The following is a 24,442-nucleotide window of genomic DNA, read 5'->3' as shown; positions in this document are numbered from 1 at the left end:
CTGAGCTACACCTTCTGGCCCAAATGTTTTACACCCACCTGAATCTTCGGAGGGTCTGAATGGGAATAACACATCCACTAGGTCTGAGACAGAAGCTGCTCTCAGAAAAAAGTCGACCAAGTAGCCAACAAGGCAAAGCCTCGCTGTCCCAACAAAGTTAGGATAAGTGCAAGCTCCTAGCTGGAAACCCATGGTGCCAACGCCAGATCAACATGCAGGGCCACAGGCTGAGAGACCCTCTCTCACCATGAAGCACAGAAAGAACACCGACATGCGCAAAACGGGACATGCATGTATGCGTCCCTGATGTCCGAGGACGCCAGGACATCCCCCGGATGGAGCACAGCTACCAAACGAGTGGACTCCATGCGGAACTACCGGACGTTCACAAAAAGGTATTCAGGGCCTGAGGCCCATAGAAAACCCCAAAACTCTCGTCCTGCAAGAAAAGGTAAAATTACCCTGCAGCTTAGCAAGTCCCACACTGCCCAAGGCAGACCGACGGGCAGGGAGAGGAAGACACGAGGAAAGAACTTTGTTCTATAGATAGAAGGAAACCCTATCCAGTACTCCTAAGAGACCACCTAGCAGACCCACTGGTCGGAGAGCAGGGAGGTTTCACCGAATTGTGAACCTGCAAGCTGCCCCCCTCCCACCTAGAGACAGGGAGGGAAGTCTAGATAGTGGCAGGATTTGGGTGCCAGTGTGATCGGCTTACTCACCCAGGGACGGATTAGACCCCAGCTGGGCCTTTGACGGCCTGGGAGGGTTGCCCATAAATAATACACACACGTAGTGTGTATGAATATTATGTAGTTGTATGCACACATGCCCTTGGAGGAAACCGGAGTACCCGGAGGAGACCCACGCAGACACAATGCAAGCTCCAGGCAGATTGGTGTCAGTGTCCGATTCGAACCAATGACTCACTTGCTGCCAAGTAATGGAGTTAACCACTACACCACCGTGTGCATAAAACCCATTCTGAAACAGACCTATATGAGGCCCTGGATCAGCTGGTCTGGTGCAAAATGCTCACTCCGTGAGTGACCCCCCCCCCCCCGACAGCAATGTAAAACCGCAGAGGGAAAAAGGGAGCAGGGAAGGGAGGATGCCCAAACCCCAGGAATGCTCAGCCGTACCACCCCCCCCTAAGAGGGAGGGACTGTACTTACTCGTCCACACGACAACTCGCTGACGCATTCCAGACAGGCGTACAACCGCAATGGAGGTAGCCGTCGGCCGGTCCACTGTGAGTGAGACAACACCACAGCCCATTCATGCGCGGACCTTGAAGCAAAAGCTCACTGGCCACTCCAGGAATCATGGGGCATGTCGTAGCAGACCCAGCCTCTTTGCAAAGGTGTGCTCACGCTCGCTGGCCAAACTGAGAAGACTACAAGGATCTATAATATCCAGCCTGTCTCTCAGCCGAAAGTTGATAAGGGGCAAAAAGACAAAATAAAAAAAAAATCTTTCCCTCCGGGCGCTGGGCCCAAAGGGAGCCATACGTCCTCCTGTGCTAGGCAGAACGAAACTGAGGCTGCATGCTGCAGTGAGGAGGGTTATGTCTGGAGGGACCGCCCCCTGGACGGGGCTGTTCAACTCTGTTAATGCAACATGTATTTAATTATCTAACATGTTTCTGCCTAGTCCTTTCCTGTAAACAGGGAACATAACCCACTTGTCAAGATTTAAGGAGCCGTGTCTGTCCATGGACGATAAGAGAAATACCTCCAGTGTGTAAGGGGTCTAATAGAAACAATTAGGTTTTCAAACAATGTTTAAGAGACAAAAAAAATAAAAAATTACAAGAATTTTCTAAAGCTCCATGCAGGCACAGGATAAATCCCACACATGTGTGTGGGATTTAGAAGCCAGTCAGGGTTGCTGCATGTAAATATACTGGTGTCATGACCCGCTTCTTCACGGTCCCATAAAGAAGCCATACATTTTAATTAATTTCTATGAATTGTTAAAACGGAGCATGGAGAATTCAGGAGAGCATCAATAAGGTGCATAAAAATCCATAATGCTGAATTTTCCCACACCTCTTCGCTCCATTGCGATGTGAACAGAGCACATACAAAAACGGACTTGTGTTTTTCAATTGCAGTACAACGCAGGTCTTTTCACATAATTTGATCAAACTCTAAAGGGTATCATCTACTCGTAGGTTTTGCATAATGGGGCTAGGCAAGTCTCAGGACTGAATGGTTAAAAATACATATCCTTGGCAGGCGCAACAGCTTCCTTATATGAAAGTTCTGCTTTAAAACAAAACACTACAACAACTAATCTCAACAAGACAGACCACCCTCTATCTAGCTTGCAGTGTTTATCATTTGCCACAACACCCTGTATCACTAGCTCAATTAAGGCATATCAAAATAGCCATTGTTATTTTTGCATTATTTTATTGGTCAAATATTGCTACCATTCTCGCTGCCTGCTGTTAACTGTATTTTCAGAATGCTGGAAGACAGCATCCTGAATATAAAAGTGCACAAATGATGCTGCAAGTTTACCTGCGCAGTTTACCCTCGATTATCCACTTATTTTTTCTGTAGTTTGACATGTTGTCCAGAGTTTTATCGATTTCACTGTAAATTAAGAAAATCGTTTAAGTTCAACATCAAAAGGTAGGTTGCAGTAGTATACTAATAGTATAAAGTGTACAGTGAAAGCTCTGCTTTATATACACATTTTAGACTTTTTCATCATTAATGGGCAGAACATTAATATGCTGTTTATTACATAGTGAGCAGAGCCCAGGGACTCCAGGCTCAGCCTCACATTCTCTATGCATGTCCCTGCAATTATAAAAAAGGGGAGCAGGGAAAGAGTGAGCAACAGTGGAGTATTCATTGGCCGATTTGCATTGCGGTGGAGATGCTGGCTGGCAGAAAGTAGCAGTGTCTGGGGTGTTTTTGTAGTGTCAAGAGTGCTGGAAGGTAAGAGGTTCAGAATCGAGAACGCAGCAGGGGTTGGCATTGCTATGGAATGTTAGGGTGCAGAGTGCCATGGATACAGAGTTCTTCATATTCACAAATGAAAAAAAGAAAAAGAAAAAAAAAATATATATTTTTGCAACCTGCAGAAAGGCTTCTCTGACTCAACACCACCTGATAATGTGTCGGCTCCTAGACCACATCACCCACCTATCTAAGGTAAGTGCAATGAGATTTTTTATTTTTTTTTCCCCCCCCCATCTATTTTTTTTGTGCATTTGATCCCAAAGATTTAAAGCATATCTCGTGATATAGTGAGTTTCTACATTAATTCCTCCATACTGTGCCGGAACCCAAATTAATTTTCCCAATACTAATTTACTCATCGTGATTTCTAAATGTACCCACCTTTTTTCTGTGTTATATTTGGCCCATTCCGTAAGACGTGTTATTACTGTCGCATAATGATATTTTCTTAAATCCGGTGCCCCTAACCCTCCTTGTGATTTATCTTTAATCAGTGTACTAAATTTAACGCATGGTTTTTTCCCTCTCCAGATGAATTTTACGAACATTGATTGTAATTTTTTAAAATAGATTTGGGGAAATTGGTATTGGGAGCATCTGCATTTTATAGAGTATCTTCGGTAAGATAGTCATTTTATAAATGTTTATTCTTCCACTCCAGGACAATTGCCCTGGTGCGATTCTATTTAATTCCGTTTGAACCTCACTTAAAGCGGGAGTTCACCCATTTAAAAAAAAAAAAAAAAAAAATCTCCCCTTAGCTTCCTGCTCGTTCGGTCTAGGGGAATCGGCTATTTATATTAAAATAGGTGCAGTACTTACCCGTTTTCGAGCTGTATCTTCTTCCGTCGCTTCCGGGTATGGGTCTTCGGGAGCGGGCGTTCCTTCTTGATTGACATTCTTCCGAGAGGCTTCCGACGGTCGCATCCATCGCGTCACCCGTAGCCGAAAGAAGCCGAACGTCGGTGCGGCTCTATACTGCGCCTGCGCACCGACGTTCGGCTTCTTTCGGAAAATCGTGACGCGATGGATGCGACCGTCGGAAGCCTCTCGGAAACCTGTCAATCAAGAAGGACCGCCCATTCCCGAAGCCCATACCCGGAAGCGACGGAGAGGATGCGTCTCGTAAACGGGTAAGTACTGCACCTATTTTAAAATAAATTGCCGATTCCCCTAGTAATAACGAGCAGGAAGCGAAGGGGGAAAAGTGCCCTCTAAGGGTGAACCCCCGCTTTAACAGTGCCAAAAAATTCATCTTATATAGACTTTCTATAGAGATTGCTAGCTTAATTCCCAAGTATTTTAATTCATTTTTCCAGGCAAACTTAAAGTCTTATTGTAAGGCGCTTCTATCTTTTTTTTTGAATGTTAATGCCCAATATTTCCGATTTAGCGGGGTTGATCTTGAAATTAGATATTTTACCATACTCTTTAATTGTTTCCATCAATTTAGGCAACGTAGTCCTAGGGTTCATTACGTAGAATAATATGTCGTCTGCGTAAGCAGCAAATTTATGTTCCTCGCCCCCTAGTGTTAACCCCTTAATATCCAAATTTTGCCTTATAGATCTTAACAGGGGTTCTAATGCCAACGTAAATAACATTGGTGACAAGGGGCATCCCTGTCGGGTACCGTTTTTAATTTCGAATGACTCTGATAAAGTCCCATTGACTTTGACTCTCGCTGTGGGTCTGTTATATAAAGATCTTACCCAACCTCTCATTCTAGGGCCGAAGCCCATTGATTCTAAAGTATGTTGCATGAAGCCCCAGTCTACCCTATCAAAGGCCTTTTCGGCATCTATAGATAGGAGTAGTCCCGGGGCTCCACTTTTTCTGATCTCCTCTATCACCAATAGGGTTCTGATCCCATTGTCCCTTCCTTCCCTGCCTGTAATAAACCCCACTTGGTCCGTATGCACCATCTCCTGTATCACTCTTTCCATCCTCATCGCAAGAATTTTTGAGAAAATTTGGGATTTAGCATGGGAAGGTGGCCCTTAGAATTCAGTTATCTCAAAGTATGATAAGCCTTTATGCCCACTTCAGACCAATGCATTGTGGTATTGTGCATTTTAACGCAAGTCACCTTACCAAATGGCAACATACACATTCTATGCTTTGACATGCATTTAAAATTACACCCCAAAGCACAGAAGATGCACACAAACCTGCACTGTAGCACATCACAACACGTGTTTTGTGTTATGGTCCACCATGCTAGAGGAAATCTCATGTTTTAATACACATTTGGGTGGGTACCCGGCTGTCCTGAAAGACTCCGGGAAAGAACGTTACCAGTAAGTAACTTTGTTTTTCCCCTAATCGTCTTTGAGGACAGCCACCTGAGAGGATAACCGAGCACTTACCCTTCGGGCGAGACCACAGCTTGTAAGACCTTACGTCCAAAGGCCGGATCTTTAGCTGACCAAAGATCCACCCTATAGTGTCTTACGAAGGTGGCAAAGCTGGACCATGTCGCCACTTTACAAATCTGTTCCGGCGTTGCTCCAGCTCTTTCTGCCTGTGAGGCTGCCATAGATCTTGTGGAATGCGCTCCGATAACCTGTTCAATGGCTTCTCTTAGCCATCTCGCTATGGTGCGTCTAGTGGCTCTGTGCCCTTTCCTAGCTCCAGAATGTAAAATAAAATAAGGAATCCGTCTTCCTTAGTGTCTTTGTTACCTCTAAATAATGCGAGGCGCATCTCCTGATGTCTAAATTATAAAACTTCACTTCTTGTTCTTTAGAAGGGTTCGAACAGAATGAAGGTAACACGACCTCTTGTTGCCTATGGAACCTCGAGATTACTTTCGGCAGGAAACCCGGGTCCATCTTAAAAATTATGCGATCTGCAAAGATCTGACAAAAGGGGGGCTTGATAGAGAAGGCCTCTATCTCACAAACCCTCTTTGCTGTGGCGATTGCTACCAGGAAGACTGCTTTTAGCGTCAGTGTTTTTAGGTTGCAATTCTCTAGTGGTTCAAAGGGATCTGCTGTCAAAGTTTGCAGCACTAGTGACAGGTCCCACTTTGGAAAGACTATTTTGTATAGGTCTTTGTCTGCTCAGGGATCTGAAGAGCCCGATTATCCATGGGTCAGATGCTAATCTTTTGTCTTGAAAAACTGATGAAAGTGCCAACACTTGACTCTGTAAAGTGCTAAGGCTTAGCCCTTTCTCTACACCACTCTGTAGAAACACTAGGACGGCCACTGAACTCTGTGTTGAAGGTGTTTTCCGTGTACCAATTGTTAAAGCACTTCCACATTTTCATATAAATCTTACGTGTCTCCACATTCTTGCTCTTTAGCAGAGTCGCGATTAGGCGGCTCGAGAACCCTTTTGCCTTCAGCAGCTGCTCCTCAGACACCAGACCGCCAAGTTCCACCTTTTCACTTGGGGGCAGTATATTGGGCCCTGGGAGAGTAGATCTTCCTGGACTGGAAGTAACCAGAGGGGGCTCTATAGCGCGTTCTTTCAGCATAGAGAACCACGGTCTTCTGGGCCAGTGAGGTGCTATGAGAATCAAAGTTGTGTTCTCTATGCAGAGTTTTCTTATAACTGCTGGTATCAGTACTGGTGGAGGAAAGGCATAAACACATTTTGAATGTCCACCTCTGTGCTAGCGCATCCACCGCGAACGCTCAGTCTTCTCTTTTCAGGGAAAATAATGCTCTGACTTTTTTGTTCTCTCTTGAGGCGAATAAATCTAAATCGAATAAATCTACCTGAGGTGTTCTCCATCTTTGTGTAATTTGTTTGAACACCTCTTGGTTTAACGCCCAGTCGCCTTCCTACACTTGTCTCCTGCTGAGAAAATCTGCCACTCCGTTTAGATGACCTTTTAGGTGGACTGCTGATAGAGAGTACGTTTTCCTCTCCCCATTTCAGGATTTTCTCTGCCAGTGCCCACAGGGTTCCACTTCTTGTTCCTCCCTGTTTGTTTAGGTAGGCAATGACTGATGCGTTGTCGGACCTGATCTGCAAATGCTGTCCTTTTACCTCCCTCTGGAAGGATTGGAGTGCAAGCCCTACTGCTTTCAATTCCTTCCAGTTGGATGATCTCATCCTTTCTTCCTTTTGCTATCTGGGAGCCTAAATGTGCTCCCCCATCCTATGCCACTTGCGTCCGTGGTAAGGATCTGGGAAATGTCCACAGCCGACCCATGGTTACATTTTCTAATGTCCTCCACCACCATAGGGTTCTTTTTTACCTTTGCTGGTATAAGAACCTGAGTGCCCAAGGACTCCTTCCTGTGATCCCAAACTTTTAATAGGAACATTTGCAGTGGTCGAAAATGTAGGGCTGCCTATTGTACAGCTGGGATTGCAGACGTTAATAACCCCAGTGTTGATATCACCTTTCTGATGGTGCATGGTAAGTTTGCCTGTATTGCACTTACTTCTCTGTGGATCTTTTCTATTTTCCCCTTGGGCAGGAATATCTTTTGTTGGACCGAATCGAACACATATCCCAAGTATGTTATCTGTTGAGTCGGCTGCAGGTTGGATTTCTCTATATTTATTAGCCAACCGAGACTTTTTAGAAACGCCTGCGTGATCAAGGTTTTTTGTAACCTTTCTGGAGATTCTGCAAACAGAAGTAGATCGTCTAAATAGGCGATGATGGATATGCCTTGGACTCGCAAGGGTGCCAGGGCTTCCGCCAGAATCTTTGTGAAGATCCTGGGTGAAGAGGAGAGGCCGAAGGGTAGGGCTCGGAATTGTAGGTGTATGGGTTTTTTTTCCCCCCGTTTCCATCGTTAACCTTAGAAACTTTTGACACTCTTTGTGTATTGGGACGTGCAGGTATGCGTCCGTTAAGTCTAGGGAGACTAGAAAACAGTTTGGGGGTAGTAAGGCCTTGACTGAATATATTAAGTCCATCCTGAATCTCTTGTAGGTTTTGACACATTCAGGGGTTCGAGTTTTAGGATTGGTGTGTCCTTCCACGTGGGTTTTTGTACTCCGAATATGTAGGAGTAAAACCCTTGTCCTCTTTCTTCCTTGGGCACCTCTGCGATTACTTCCGGTTTCTTGAGCTCCTCTAAGGCTCTCATTAACCCTTCGACTTTCCCTCTGTTTTTTGGAAGTTTGGTTAAATAGAATTTGTTTGGGGGTGGTTTTGAGAACTCCAGGTGATAACCATCCCTTATTGTTCTCAAAATAAAGTGATTGGAGGTTATCTTTTTCCACTGCGGGAGGAAGGCCCCCAGTCTTCCTCCTACTGTGACCAACTTGTCATTTTTTTGTCTTAGGTTTGCTCAAATGACGAGAAAAAAAAAAAAAAATCGCTCCTTTGCCTTTCCTCTTCTGGACCCAAGGTTTTTTCTGGTTATCTGCCTTGGGTGTTGAAAAACCGGGACATTTTGGGACCCAAGTTGTACTTTTTTGCCTCTTTTTGTTCTGTTGTGGCTGACTCCAAGGTGCTTTGCGTTTCAGCGGAAATGCTTTCTTTTTATCCGCTGTACGATCTAGCACCTTCTCCAATCCTGGCCCAAAGTCCCCTGTAAATGGGATGCCACATAATTTGGTTTTAGACACGCAGTCCCCCTGCCATGTCTTTAACCATATAGCCCGTCTTGTGGAGTTGGCTAGTGCGGATGATCTAGATGCCATCCGTACGAGTTCAGCTGAGGCATCTGCGATATAGGCTATGCCCGCAGCAGTGTGGGACAGGATAGGATTTGCTTTTTCGCAGTTCCTTACTCAATGTGTGCCTGGATCTGGTTTAACCAGAACTCCATATTTCTGGCCACCACCGTGACTGCCATCGCTGGTTTTAAACTTCCCAGTGTGGAGTCCCATGATTTTTTTAACAATGAGTCCATCCTTCGCATAAGATGCCCATATCCTCAAATGCTAGATCCGTGTGCCTTGATACCTGTGAGAAGGCAGCATCTAGCTTTGGAGTTTTGTTCCATATTGAGGATGGGTCATCTGAGAATGGAAATAGTCTATTTAAAGCTTTAGAGAAAAAAAATGCTTTTATTTCCAGTTCCTGACATTCTTGATTGCTTCTATTAGTACTTCGTGGACTGGAAAATTCCTCTTTTCCTGTTCTCCCAAACCCTCATACATCTGGTCATGCAAGGTTAGGGTTTTTTTCTCTGTCTGTATACCCAGAGTGGTATATATGGCTCCCAAGAGGTGATCTACATCCTCTAATGAGAGTTTAAAACGGGATGGCTTCCTGGAATCGCCTTCCTGAGCCTCCTCCTCTGACTCTTGGGAACCGGACACTGCGCTGTCAGGTTCCTCTTCTGCCTCCTCTCTAGGAGCTACTGAAGGGCCTGGTGGAAGGTCTTAATTCTGGTATTATAACTGCTGCCTGTACAGGAGGAGAAGCTGACTGAAGCTGCGGGATCTGAAAACCTTCAAAAAATGTTTTAAAAAGATTCAAAAAAGTGTTAGATAATTCTTTAACAGATGATGCTAGGTCACTCTGTTCCACAGTAGGTTCCTGTACTAGCTTGCTAATACAATCACTACAAATAGCTTTCTTCCATGAATCCCTAAGTGTGACTTTGCAGGATGGACACTTCCTCTTTGGGCTGTGAGAGGGCCTATCTTTGTCAGTTTTCTGAAAGACATAAGGGGGAAAAAAAAAAATGTACCCCACAGTTAGTATCGTGACCTTCCTCCTGTCCACGGCAGGTGCGCAGTGCCTTCATGTGGGCTTGCCTCACTAGGGGCCCCGTGACACAGAGCTTGATACACCTCCCCCTCCCTTTTTTCCCTGGGGCGGAAGGGGTGGTAGGTTTTAGGATAGGGGAGATCCACCCTAGGTTCCCCTTACCTTGGTATGGCTGGAGCTGGTCTCTGCTGGAGCAGTATCTCTTCCTTCTGTCCCCGACATGTCCGTGTCACCAGCGCTGCTTCTGCTGTCTCTACAGCGATTGCAGCTCCCTCCAGACTTTGCCTTGCTCTGTTTTTGAAATTTGCGGCCGGAACCCGCGAACCCGGAAGTGCACGCCCCCCGTTTGCTGGACATGTCACCCGCCGTCGGCTCCGAGCGGTCCAGATACCCGGCGTGGCTGCGCTCTGGAATCCCTATTCCTCCTGCCGCCGCCACACACGCTACTTTGGGCATGGGACGCTGGCTGTGCACTCCTCTCCACCGCACTCTAGGCTACAAACGGAGCCCCTCCGACCTACACCTGCACTCAGGGATGTGAGGGCGGCAATCTCATCCAGGCTAGTGAGCTGGCTTGTCCCAAGAGCCCCTGCTCCCTTTCCGGACTGTCTGCCTGAGCCTCCCTCGGCTCTCCTAGCTGGTTCCCAACGGTGTCTCCCCTCTGGAGGAAACACAAATAACTGAGGAGCCAGCAGGGAAGGAGGAAATTTATAGGAGGCTGGCGCGGTGTTTCCTACAGAAGGGAGGAGCCAAGGTCTCAAATATGTGGATATACTGTACAGTATATGGTTTTTCTTTGGCGTGTACAGCAGAACATGCAGTGATCTTCACACATACTTGCAATATCAGAAGACGGCACAGAAAGTAACCAATAATGTATTTGTGCCTCTCTTCAGTAGATCATGTGATGTGTATAAGGCACAAATAGTTTATTAGTGACGGGAGACTTCTGTGCCAGTCAATGATCGTATCTGTGAAAGCTTGCTCCAGGTTAGAACAGTTCAGCAATACGGTCAATAAATGTCATGTATTCTATTGAAGTAATGAAGGGTTAACATTGTAATGCTACCCTGCATGTGCCAAATATTGCTTACCCCAAAGACACCACCACCCATGTTGCAGTAGCATCAACAATTAAATGTAGACCAACACCATCTACAAGAACCATACCCAGTGGGAAGCATATCCAGAGTAGTCCTTGCACCAGTGGAATTTGGCCTTCTAATTTCTTGACATCAGCACACGCCAACTTTCTACCATCCAGCTTCTGCTGCAGCTCACACAGGCACTTTAATTTTCGGCCTAAATACTTACACTGCCTTAAAAAGAAAAAAAATCAGACCCCTTGAAATTTTCCACATTTTGACATGTTGCAACTAAAAACATACATTTTATGTAATGGAACACCACAAAGTAGCACATAGTTGTAAAATGGAAGGACAATTATATTTTCAGATTTTCTTACAAATTAATATGTGAGCAAAGTGTGGTGTGCATTTGTATTCAGCCCCACTGAGTCAATTCTATGTAGTAGAACCATCTTTTGCTGCAATAACAGCTGCAAGTCTTTTTGGGGATGTCTCTACCAGCTTTGTACAGCGAGTGACATTTTTGCCTATTTTTTGCAAAATAGCTCAAGCTCTGTCAGATTGAATAGAGAGTGTCTGGGAACAGCACTTTTCAAGTCTCGCCACAGATTCTCAATTGGATTTAGGTCTGGACTTTGACTGGGCTATTCTAACACATGAATATGCTTTGATCTAAACCATTCCATTGTAGCTCTGGCTGTATGTTTAGGTGCTGTCCTGCTGCAAGGTGAACCTCCGCTCAAGTCTTTTCTAGTCTCCAACAGGTTTTCTTCTAAGATTGCCCCGTATTTGGCTCCATTCATCTTTCCATCAACTCTGACCAGTTTCCCTGTCCCTACTGAAGAAAGCAGCCTCACAATATGATGCTGCCTCCACCACCATGTTTCACGGTGGGGATGGTGTGTTCAGGGTGATGTGCAGTGTTAGTTTTCCACCACACACAGCATTTTAACTTTTAGGCCAAAAAGTTAAAGTTGGGTCTCATCTGACCAGAGCACCTTCCACATGTTTGCCGTGTCCCTCACATGGCTTCTCACAAACTGCAAATAAGACTTCTTATGACTTTCTTTCAACAATGAATTTCTTCTTGCCACTCTTCCATAAAGGCCAAATTTGTGGAATGCACGACTAATAGTTGTCCTGTGGACAGATTCTCCCACCTTAGCTGTGGATCTCTGCAGCTCCTCCAGAGTTACCATGGGCCTCTTGGCTGCTTCTCCGACTAATGATCTCCTTGTCTGGCCTGTCAAGTTTAGGTGAACGGCAATGTCTTGGTAGGTTTGCAGTTGTGCCACACTATTTCCATTTTCAGATGATAGATTGAACAGTGCTCCGTGAGATGTTCAAAGCTTTTTTTTTTTTTTTTTTTTTAAATAACCTAACCCCATTTTAAAACTTCTCCACAACTTTATCCCTGACCTGTCTGGTGTGTTTTTTGGCCTTCATGATGCCGTTTGTTGACTAAATTTCTCTAACAAACCTCTGAGGGCATTGCAGAACAGCTGTATTTATATTAAGATTAAATTACACACAGGTAGACTCCATTTACTAATTAGGTAACTTCTGAAGGCAATTGGTTCTGCTAGAATTTATTCAGGGGTAGCAGGGGAAATGGGGCTGAATATAAATGCAAGTCACACTTTTCAGATATCTGTAAAAAATATGGAAAACCATTTATCATTTTCCTTCCATTTTACAATTATGTGCCACTCTGTGTTGGTCTATCACATTAAATCCCAATAAAACAAATCCAGTTTTAGTTGTAACATGACAAAATGTGAAAAATTTCAAGGCGCTGTATATACCCCCTTCCTCTACATAATCTCTGCTGCTAGCCAAGAGTAACGGTGTATCCCTCACCACACTAGCACTCTCCCTGTCATCACTGTGCCTACACCCTGTTATCACAGCCTTGCCTAGAACTCCCCCACTGCTGCCTCTTCATGCCAACTTATTCCCTCTCCCCACCACAACCGACCCCCATCCTCTTCCACCTGCAATTAGGATGGATGGATTGGACCAGTTTCAGTAGGTCATAGAGATGGCCGTTATGAAATAGTCAAGTCAGGGTATGATGAAGACATGGAACAGAATTTCTCCAGCAAAAGGTATTGCAGCCCTTTTTCTTTTAAATTATCCACATAGCATTATAACAAGTTCACTTTAAGAAGTATTAAAACCAAACCAAGTAGTTTACCTGATAATGCGGGTGCTCCCATTGAGCTCATTCATAATAAAAGCAAGCACTGCAGCTTTGATGTGCGGATGATGGGCCTGAAATGGATGTGCGCGAAGACTTTCACACAGCTCAATGTCACCACCATATGCCTCAAGAAAGATCCGCAGAACTTCAGAAACGTTTTCCCTTGTCAGATTGATTTCAGAAATTTTCTCTCCTAAAATTTTTAGGTACTAAGGGGGGAAAAAAAATCAGTCAGTTATTACCCCTCATCCTCATACCCAAACCAAACAAAACAAAACAAAACACAAAACATAGAGCAGCTGCTATGCACAGATACCTGACAGAATGATGGAAGTCCAGGATCGAATAAAGCTGTCCGCAATAATTTTACTAGAAGATCCTGCAACACGCCCTGGCTGTCTCCCACATTAAAAAGTCCCTCCTGCAGCGTATACAGGCTTGGTATATCCTTTGCTTCATTTAATCCAAATACTTTTCCATATGCATACAGAAACTCCAAGGTCATTATGCAATCCGAGAAGGCACAGCTGGGCAAAACCAATCCTGGGACACAAGGAAAATCTGGCAAAGGCTTACAAGAAAAAAAAAAAAAAAAAAAAAAAAAAAGATGTTCTTAGATAGCCATTTTATACACCAACAAGCTATGCATATTATGTTGCAGTGTTAATCTCTACAGTTTTAAATACCTGATGATCAGTTAAACACATATCTTCTGTTGGTTTCTTCAATTCCTCCAACATAAACTGCTGGCGCTTGCGTTCTTCTAGGCGGCGTTGTAGGGCAAGCTGCTTCCTGTCAGGCTTGTTCGGTTTATGGACAACAGGAGAATTTTTTTCCCTTTGTCTTCTACTTACTCTCCTCTTCTCAGCAAACTGCTCTGCCTCTTTGGCTTTCCTCTCCGCAATTTGCTCAGCTTCCTTTATTCTCTCTTTTTCTCGCTCTTCCTTTTCTTTCTCCTTCTTTTCCCTTAACTAACAAAAACAGAAAAGAACCAAAATATACAGACTGTAGTCACCAACGGATTATATAACCAGAGTGGAATCAAGGGCTTGCATACATCCTCCTCATGCCACTATACTGGGTATCTACAAATAGATTAATGCTAAAGTAAATTTAGAGCAAGACAATCCTTCCTCATCACACTTCAAACAAGGTCAGGTATTCCTTTGTTTTACAACTGAACACCACATTTTCCTCACTCCATTTCTTTGGGAGACAAACCCTGTGTAAAAGGTAATTCATTACTTACATAGGGCTAATAACTGTACTGCGCCACACAATAGTGTTCAGATCTGGACATTTTGGCCAAGCACTGAATTCTGGGAGGCGGTTGCATGCTTCCCCATTCTAGGAAGCACAGGTGTTGGCAACTACAGGGGGTCTTCTTTTAGCGAGCATGCTATACAAACAAGTGACCCTGTGCTGATCAGATTAGTATAAAAACTTTGTGAACCCATCTTGCTTTAAATATGGCGATACTCACTGTCATACTGAGATTCTATAAACAAGAACTCTTGCTATAAATGTTTGCTCATGAATAGAAAGCTGTAGACCATCATTGGTTTTAGTTACTCACTCTAAGTTTCTTTGCGGCCTCTTGTTTAGCTTCCTGATTTCTGGCCTTAAATACAGACAAATAATCACATTAAAAACAAATTACACACAAACATGTGAAATAAACATACATGTGAAAATGTAACCATTTGTCCACGGCACCAGCATTGCGAGTGTGGGCACCTGGCTGTGATAGCTTGCGGCTTCACAGCCGGGTGCGCGCTGAGTGTCCCGAGTGGCCGGGAAATCTTCTGGGTCCTGTGACATGTCCTAGAAGATCGCAGGGAGGGCGAGGAGTCGCCTCTCAGGATACCTTAAAGCAGAAGTTCCACTTTTGCATGCAAATTCAAAACCGTTACTTATAGTTTTGGATAGAGTTGGTGAATGTTTTTTTTTGTTTGTTTTTTCTTTTTACTTAAAAAAATTCAACATTCAGCACTACAATGCATCAGCACCAGTGAATAATGCAGCTCCCAGACCAGAATTATGACAATCTTCACGTGAATAGGTAAAATAAAGAGCACATATTAAGCACTTACAAAGTCAAATCACATCCCCCCCCCCCCCCCCCCCCAGCAATACCAAAAGTGATCGAGCCAGGTGCTCACCAAGGCCTGCATATACTCCATATCTTGCCCACAATATGAACCTTTAACCTATGTATACAATTAGTCTGAAGCTGTAGAATTATCATTTATCCAACCGCCCCACACCTTTTCAAATTTAGATGGTACACCTCAGAGATAAATACTTTACCGCTGTACAAAGCTATGTATTAACACCATCCATGTCACAGTGGAAGGGGCCACCGGTTTCTTTCATGACAAATTATTTTAGTGCATAGTACAGGAGCAGGGTATGTAGTGTACGAATCACCTTTTTAAGTGCCAACAGGTCTACCAGGCCTAAGAAATAGCCTGCAATAGGTGGTCTTATGTTAATTGTCATAACAGACTTAACAGAGTTCATAACCTCCACCCAGAACTGTTGAATGGGCATGCAATGTCAGAAAATTTGCAAAAAAATCCAACCCAGGGGCATCACACCAACAGTTCGAGGGATGTGCTGAAACAACACTCGCAAGTTTAGCTAAAGTAATAAATTCTATTGAGAAATTTGAATTGCATCACATGATCCCGTGATGACACCGGTCTAGAAAAGGTAGAGTTCCATACGTCATCCCAGTCATCACTATCAAGCTGAAGGAAGTTTCACAACCATGCAGCACGAAAAGAGGTCAAAACCTTAGTATCATCAATGAATAATTGTTTATAAATAACACTTTAGGGCTTTAGGAAGGTCTTTATCACCAAGCAAGGATTCCGCACACCTAGGTTGGAATAACCAAATTGGGCAGAAAAAGCATGTCAGAAATAGAAGTAGCGAAATGAGTGCGTTAGGGAGCGGATATTTGCGTGTAAGCACCTCAAATGTCAACAGCACCCCATTTCCAACTACGAGCCCACTGTCTTTATCCCATATCTCGCCCAAATCATTGGGTCAGGAAAGGAGAACAACTGAGGCAGCTGGGGATTATGCCACAATAGCGTATACGGAGACACCACCCTGTGTTGATTTTAGCTCTCCTGGTCATTTCCCATGCTCCAATGACAGATTGCACAGAGCCTGTGAGGGGATAAGGGGCCCTGGTCCCACGGAACACAAAATGTGACAATGCCTCATAGCATCCTACAACAGCGGCCCCCAGTGACACTGATGCATCATCAGGCTGTGTCAACCACCTGTTTGCAAAGACCAATTGGGTACCCCCCCCCTTCTTTCCAGGGCTCCCGCAGCACTTGTAATCTATGACGAGGTGCGCCCCCACCCTAAAGGAAATCTACTCTATGAAACAACTCTATGGCCTCAAAAATAGTCTTGGGGATCCAAACCGCTAAGTTCCTGAAGATATATAAATAGGGGGAGAATTTTTTTTAACAAATTACATTTTCCCGATCAGAGAAAGTGTCAGGTTACACCAGGCTTGCATACAGTGTTTAAGGGTACGTAGTATTGGATTAACGTTTCGGGGGATAAAGCCTGATATAGACTGATATGGGTAAGCCCAAATATTTCACCTTAATCACCCACTGAAGTGGGCAACCCGCTGGGGTCCTCAGGGTCAGAGACGGAACCTTCAAAAACGGCAGAATTTGTGACTTGCCCCAGTTAACTTTGAGACCCAAAAAATGTGTCTAATTTGGATAATGCGACGGACAAAGACTCCTCATAGTCCCCCAAGAAGAGTGCCATATCAAATCGGCATATAATGCCATTAACTCATCCAAACACACCCACCTGGATCCCCTTCGCCCCCAGAAGACACCTGACACAAGACTGCCAGGTTCTATCAGAAAGGCAAAAAAGCCTGGATATAGCGGACAGCCCTGACATGTACCCCTGGCTACTGGGAAAAGTTCGGAAACCATGCCGTTACGCTTGACCACCACTAATAGAGTACTATAGAAAAACGTAATCCATTTACGAAAGGTGGGAGAGTTGGGGAATGTTTAAAGGGTCAATAAACCCACATCATAAAAAACTATCAAAAAATGGTGCATTACATGCTGTTCATACTCACTCATTTTGCAGAATACAGAAAACGAATCTGATGGTGACTAACTGGTTGATCCTGCTGATCTTTACCTCACCCTTCTGTCCACATCCCCAACTCAGCTAGGGATTTTGCAGCTGTGGTGGCAACTCTGCACATGCTCAGTTTTCAGTGAGTTTCTATGCAGAGAATTTCCTCCCCATCACATCAGAGCAGCCCATGAGACTATAGAGCAAAACATGTGGGTGTATACATAGTGGTAAATTATTGATGGCTGATGGTTAGCACAGGCCTCAACTGTACTGCAAAAGGTCCCAGCAGCATAATTTGGGCTCACAAGACAGTCATTCTGTCACGGTCCTCAGCCCAAGTTAATTAAAAATGCTAGTGAGCCTATTATAAAAAACAAAAGTCTCGAAAAGTGTGGAGGCTGCCACATTTGATCTCTTCTAAACATGGCAATTGCCTGGCTGTACAAATAATCCATGTTTCAATAATGCAATTACTTTCTTTCAACAAGTACACAAAACAAAAACCCACACACCCTCTCTCACACGCAGGATGTATCCATGTATCCTTACACTAAAAGACCATCAAGCAATATTAAATAAAATATGTAAGACATACCTTTCTTCTCATCTTCTTTCTTAGTTTGCTTAGCTGCACTTTTTCTACATCACTAACTATATCTATAGAAAATAATGATAAAAAAAAAAAAGTTAAATAAATGCACAGAAAACAGAACACAAGATAATTTTAAACAAAAAAGTTAATTAAGCATTACACATATAAAACAAAAAAAATATTTTATACCTTGATTTTCCAACTTCCTTAAAAGTTTGGCATCAGCCTTGTTAAGCAAATCTATCATTTTTACTTTTGGAGGTCGTCCTCTACCTCTCTTGACTTTATTCTCCTTGGCTTTAGCTTTTTCTAAATTACGAGGGCGCCCCCTCTTCCCTGTGATTGCCAAAATACGAGAGGGGATTTCTTCAGACTTTAGTAAAATCCACTGCAGGCCCTGGAGGGGAAAAAAAATAAAAGTGCCCTCAGCAACAAAATAAATGTACAAATATCAGGACTACTCTAGGTTTTCACACCACTCAAGGATAAGCAGTAACAAAATTATGGCAAATACTAGCGACTAAGGAGCAGCAAGAAGAAATAGGCAGGTTACACTAGTGTAAATCTAGTTTTATTTTATTTTGTGCTGCCCAATCTCTAATAAACCTAAGCTAGCCTGCACTTACAGTTGTTATACTAGAAACTAGTGCTACACTAGTGCATGCATATTCAAATGTTTTTTTGTTTTTTTAATCAAAAGCTTTTATTGAGCTAAAGAATAAGGAGAAAACACATACAGTAAATTATCACAACAAGCATTGAGTGGCATCTCACAAGATATACATCCGGAATCATCTCTTGTCTGTGCAGATAAAGTTGTGAAACAGATATACCGGTACAACTCATAGTCGATTCAAAGAATAAACATGTTGCACTGCGGCGGCCACCCCAATCCCCCGGTACCCATCACCCCCGAAAGACTACCCAGGGGACCACGGGCGAGGCCGTGATCAGCCCCTTTTATATGCAGTTGTTTTAAGCCATTTACCCCAGATCTTGTCGTACTTAGATGGACAACCCCTATGTGAATACACTAATTTCTTGTATGGCAACACATTGTTGACCTCTGCTATCCAGTGAGAGAATTCTGGAGGAACTGGTCTCATCCAGACCCTGGCTATAACCTTCCGGGCTGCTCTGGTCAACCAACCAAAACCTTCTCCAAATCCCTAAATCCCACTACAAATCTAAGGGAGAACGTAGATTTGCAGTCCAAGGACTACGGCTCTGGAATGCTCTACCCACTACCATCCGCTTGGAAGAAAACCATCATGCTTTTAGGAAAAAATTAAAGACCCACCTTTTCTGAAGGACCTGTACGACACTGGATGCTAAGCGCCTTGAGGCGATTAAGTTCGCATTTGTTGCGCTATACAAGTTACTCACTCAAAGTTTTTCTGCATGAAACACTCTAAGAAATGTATTGAGTTCCGCGTCCAGAAAAATGCCCAGTAGGCACGGCTTTGGCTGGAGGGTAATGGGGATCCCATTGTGTCATGCAGGAACCTCACCACCTGTTCCCAGAATGTCTGAATCTTGGTACATTGCCATAGTAAGTGGAAAAAGGTGCCTAGAGCTTGGCCACACATTGGACAGGTAGCAGGGTGGTCACTCTTGTACCTAGATTCTCTGAGTTGTGCGAGATAAGCCCTATGAATAATAAAGGTTTGCGTGAGGCGATCCGAGAGTTTAGGGAATACTAATTTGCAAGTGTCCAGGGCATCGCTCCACTCATCGTCCTCCAGAGGGCCCACCTCCCATCTCGATTTTAAAGCGTAGGCTAACAAGGTTGCCTTCGGGAGTGTTAACATAGTGTGAAATTGGGAGATCAATTTCTTGGGGTCAGGGAATTTAATTGCTGCTATTAAGGGATTGTCTGCTAGGGAGAGGTCATCTTGGGGATATTGGGTGCGAAAGGCATGGCGTAGTTGAACATATCTGTAAAACATATGGTCAGGTAGGTCAAATTCAGTTTGAAGGACACTAAAGGACTTTAGTTCCCCATCCCGGATGACGTGGGACAGGTAGTATATCCTCCTTGAGCTCCACACCTCACTGTCACGGATGAGATTGAACTCGGGCAGGGCTGTGTTATGCCACAAGGAGGTATAGCCATATGGAAATGTAATACGGAGCCTGTCCGAAGTCACGCTCCATACCTTTCTGTAGTAGTATAATAGTTATCGGTGGTCCGTCAAAGACCCCGCTTCTCCCGCCCCATCCGCTATCGCCGCTAGTGAGTCCTCCGTCGGCTGCGCCCAAGTAGGGCAGAGAAAACGGAGGAACCTGTCCCTGTCCACTTTATCTATGTGAAATATCTGACAGCTGAGCAGCCAGATAATAGGCAATTTAAGTCAGGGAGCATCAGTCCAGCGAGGTCAGTCGGGTTCTTCAGCCTGTGCCACGGGAGTTTGTGTCTGGCGGTACCCCAGATGAACGGCTTAAGGCAAGCTTCCAGGGTCTTAAAATATATTCAAATGTTTTTAAATAAGAATATATGCACCAAATTCAGCTGCTTTTGCGTTAAAATTTTTAACTTGGGGTGGAATATTATCATCTAGTTCTCTGTGATACAGATCTCTCAAACTATATTCGTCTATTCAATGGTTTTACTCAAAATATTTATGAACCCGCTCCACCCAAATAAAAATCTTCAATAAATGCCACCTTGTGTTACAGCCAATCTCCCTTACATCCTCAATGAAGGCAGATTTGCTGTAACAGAGGCCAGAGTCTACTGGAAGATTTGGTTGTAGCAGATTCACAAGTAATGTTTTCAGTGAAACAATTGGATGGTCCAATATTTGAGATATCTGTATCAGAGAGGTCTATAATATCGTAACCACTGAATTTAGTGCCTATAAAGTTATTATTTGTGTTCTGTTTAATTTAGAATAGGAGATCTCTCAAAACACATTTTATTACTTTCACTGTTCCACAGTATGAATGAACCCCTTATTAGTAGCGATAAAAGGGCCAATTCTATTTTTTTTTAACCCCATTTTTACAGGCGATAAAACAAAAAAATGCAAAATCGTGTGTGCAAAAGGCACTGTAGAAACAGATCAAAAGCAAACTGCATTAGGTGTGAACCAAGGCTGGATTCACACATAAGCATTTTTAGTGCTTTTTGCATTCTGCACATTTGCAACTACAGAACGTGTTAAATAGGAAACCATTTTAAATGGACTGTAGTGCAAATCTGAAAAATGCAAAAAGCACAAAAAATGCATAGGTGTGAATCCAGCCTTATACTGGCCATACACGTATTAAAAATGTCATCGCTGAAAGAATTAGTTTGAACATTTCACTTGCTTTTAACATTCCGTTAATGTTAAAAATGATCAAAAAGTGGTAGAAAATGAACGTCGACTTGACCCAACTAACGACTAGGAAAAAAAAAAAATTAAACATTTCTAACAAATGTTCTTTTTTTTTTTAAGTTAAAGTTAGACATTGTTTTTGAATGGCCAGCATACATTATATTACAGTTTTGTCTAAAAATCGGCACAACAGTCTTTCATTTTTTTATAAAACACACACACACCATTAGGAAACACAGAGGACTGTATGAAAAGTATACAGTGGCTTAACAACCACTAAGTGTTTACTTTAAAAACAGCTAAATGCACAGATGAAACATGCATGGGAGCAGGTTTACTCTACAAAACTTCTACATTTCTTTCCATCCAGTCTTAAGATTTACACAACTCAGCCATACAGCACAGACTTTATTTTTCTATGTTGAAGTTAGGTTGGCCATACACCAGTAGAATTTCGAAAACTTGTTTCCGAAACGTTTGATGGTCTAATTTGCGGGGTCAAAAGGTAATTTTCAACCATAGTGACAAGAAAATTCAAAGCAGTAGAATCTAAAACACCACACACACAAATTAACTGTGAATGTTTTAGTTTTGTAAAAAATACAGTACAAAATGTAATGAAACCGGTTGCACCTGGGATTTTATTCAAGTCTGGTTGACATTTTAAAGTGGTTCTAAAAAGGCAAGACTTTTATCATCATGCATTCCCTGTATTAACCACATGCCTTACCGGGCAAAGTGTGGCCACACTGTATCCCTCGTTCGGCTATAGCGCAGTCACATTGAGGTTAAGGTAAAAGATGTCTCAGTACTTGTATTGCCACCTCACCTCCCTATATATGTATCCGAGTAACGCTGTGCCTGTCTGCAGCGGCACTGATCTCTGTTCCTCTCCTCACATGACACAGAGGTAGCAGTGCTCCCGCTGTTGTCAAATAAATCTTGTGAGGAGGGAGTGGGAGGCAGGGCCAAGCCACACCATGTGTGTCTATGGATTCACACAGTCCAGTTCAGGAATAAGCCTGCAAGTTTGCTATGGGGGGGAGCACACAGAAGAGGAGTAACAGATGGCTTGCAGGGAAAGAGGAGGTTCCATAAAAGGAGGTTGGGGGCCGCGCTATATATATATATATATATATATATATATATATATATATATATATATATATTTTTTTTTTTTTTTTTAATAAAGCCTTTACAATCACTTTAAAAAAAGGATAAGTTCACTTTTTGGGAAAAAATTAAATGCAAATCATGCCAATCAGCAGGCAAGATACGCGCATTTCTGGCCCCTCCTCTTTCCCTGCCTTCTGGGAGACACACACCCAGGTCCCAGAATACGGTGTGACAATTCAGAAGATGCAGCGTGACTTGTGCATGCGCAGTAGGAAACCAGCTGTGAAGCCTGAAGTCTTTATTGCCGTTTTCCCTTACTTAGAATAACGGCGCTGAAGCCAAATTGACGAATCGGAGTCGGGTGCCGACATCTCTGGACAGGCAAGTGTCCTTAGATTAAAGTGGATGTAAACCCTCTCCTATACCCAGTCAAGTAAATGACTTCAGCTACGTTCTTTAGAAAGTGCACATCACGTTACACATCTTTTTTCCCGTTTCAGCAGTGGGTGAGGAGTCTGAGCATACTTTGTGTGTGAGCCGATTGGAGGAAAGGGCACACACCCCCACTCCACATAGGCAGAGGAACGAAACTTGCAGAGCTGCAGTCTAAATAGACCAGCTCTCTGCTCATCTCCAAGTTCCCTCCCGACACAAAATTTTTTCGAGAACTATGCTGATAACATAGGAATGGAGCAGCAGAAAAACATGGCTTTGGAGGGAGATAAGTAAACACTACAGATAAATGTGCCCAGGCAAAGACTATGCACTTTGCAAGTGCAGTTGCATTCATTTTGCCCACGGCTTAGTATCCAATCATGATCCAGAGCAAATTTGGTCCACAATTAGTAAATTTAAAAACTATCCTGCGAGAGAAAAACTCACTTCTTGAGTGTGTCGCTCTTCATAGAAGTCTCCAACAGGCATCCGGGGACTGAAACTAAAGTGCTCTCTTCGGACGTAGGGGCCAGCTTTCTTAGAGAGATACTGCACAGCAGCAGAATGGAAACATACAGAAAGAAAAACATAGGTAAAAAATGCATGATAATGTAGACCAATTCCATTGCATAAACAGATAAGGACTATATACACTGTACATCATAACATTGCTGAATCTTTGAGACATTTGTGCTCCTATGACTGCCGGATGGTGGCTAAAACATATTCCGTTTTATTCGGCCCGATACCAGCATAAGCTGCGAGTTTTGGATGCTCAAACTGTCGACTCTAGTGCAGTGAATTGCTTGTTCTTCACTTCATACATGCACAAAACATCTTGTATTCTTTTCACAAGGCATTCACTTTAACATCTGTTTTCACAAAGCAATGAACAGGTAAGCAAGCACACGACGAGAGTCATTATGAGGTGCTCACTTAGCCTCGATTCACACCTATGCTCGTTACCTTTGAGGGTTTCTGCAAGTGCTTTTTACTGCGCTTTCTCCTTTTTTTTGGGGGGGGGCAGAACGGTAAAAAACACAATGCATGCTTATCTGCAGCTTCTCCATTTAAATCTATTGAAAAAAAAAAAAAGCAAGGAAGCACCATTCTGCATTTAAAGAAGTCCCTGGCCCTTTCCAAAAATGCAGAGGCACAAAAATGCATTGATGTGAACATGTTCCATAGGGACCCATGTTAAAATAAATGTCCTGCACTTCTGCGACAAGCATGACAAAAACGCATTGGTATGAATAGAGCCTTAGGATTAGAAAACCAAGAGTCATCATATTGGTCAAATATGGAAAACTTGCAATTTGATGATTCCTCCTCCTAAATATTCCTAAATATGTGGATTTGTCCAAGAAGGAAAAAAAATAAAATCATGCAATTCATACAGTAGCTCACAAAAGCGAGTACACCCCTCACATTTTTGTAAATTTATTACTGTATTTATTGGCGTATAACACTCACTTTTTTACCCTGAAAATAGGGGGTAAACTGTGCTGCGTGTTATACGCAGGGGGCTGTGTAAAGTTTTTTTCCCCTGAAACTTCACTCTTAAAGTTAGGGAGCGTGTTATGCGCCGATAAATACGGTATATCTGTGACTACATTGTAGCAAATTGTCATTTCTTCAGTGTAAAGTAGTGAGTGTACAGCTTGTATAACAGTGTAAATTTGCTGTCCCCTCAAAATAACTCAACACACAGCCATTAATGTCTAAACCACTGGCAACAAAAGGGAGTACACCCCTAAGTGAAAAATTTCCAAATTGGGCCCAATTAGCCATTTCCCTCCCCGGTGTCATGCGACTTGTTAGTGTTACAAGGCATCAGGTTTGTGAAATTTGGTGTCATCGCTCTCACTCTCTCATACTGGTCACTGGAAGTTCAACATGGCACATCATGGCAAAGAACTCAGAGGATCTG

General features: G+C 43.3%; 1 protein-coding gene across 3 annotated transcripts in view; it reads right to left on the bottom strand.

Annotated features, from left to right (window-relative positions):
- The window catches only part of BAZ2A (bromodomain adjacent to zinc finger domain 2A), a 168,272-nt gene that overhangs the window by 64,059 nt on the left and 79,771 nt on the right, over positions 1-24,442 (bottom strand). For all 3 annotated transcript variants that reach the window (XM_040341034.1, XM_040341033.1, XM_040341032.1), the window contains exons 9-16: positions 22,960-23,061; positions 17,828-18,035; positions 17,642-17,703; positions 14,483-14,527; positions 13,593-13,877; positions 13,223-13,477; positions 12,901-13,115; positions 2,529-2,603 (exon numbers count right to left, since the gene is read on the bottom strand). In XM_040341034.1, coding sequence (XP_040196968.1) covers positions 2,529-2,603; positions 12,901-13,115; positions 13,223-13,477; positions 13,593-13,877; positions 14,483-14,527; positions 17,642-17,703; positions 17,828-18,035; positions 22,960-23,061 — 1,247 coding nt within the window. The remainder of the gene's footprint in view (positions 1-2,528; positions 2,604-12,900; positions 13,116-13,222; positions 13,478-13,592; positions 13,878-14,482; positions 14,528-17,641; positions 17,704-17,827; positions 18,036-22,959; positions 23,062-24,442) is intronic.

Source organism: Rana temporaria, chromosome 2 (genome assembly GCF_905171775.1).
Source record: "Rana temporaria chromosome 2, aRanTem1.1, whole genome shotgun sequence".
NCBI lineage: Eukaryota > Metazoa > Chordata > Amphibia > Anura > Ranidae > Rana > Rana temporaria.
The sequence above is the reverse complement of the archived record's forward strand: the minus strand, read 5'-3'. Positions and strand labels throughout refer to the sequence as shown.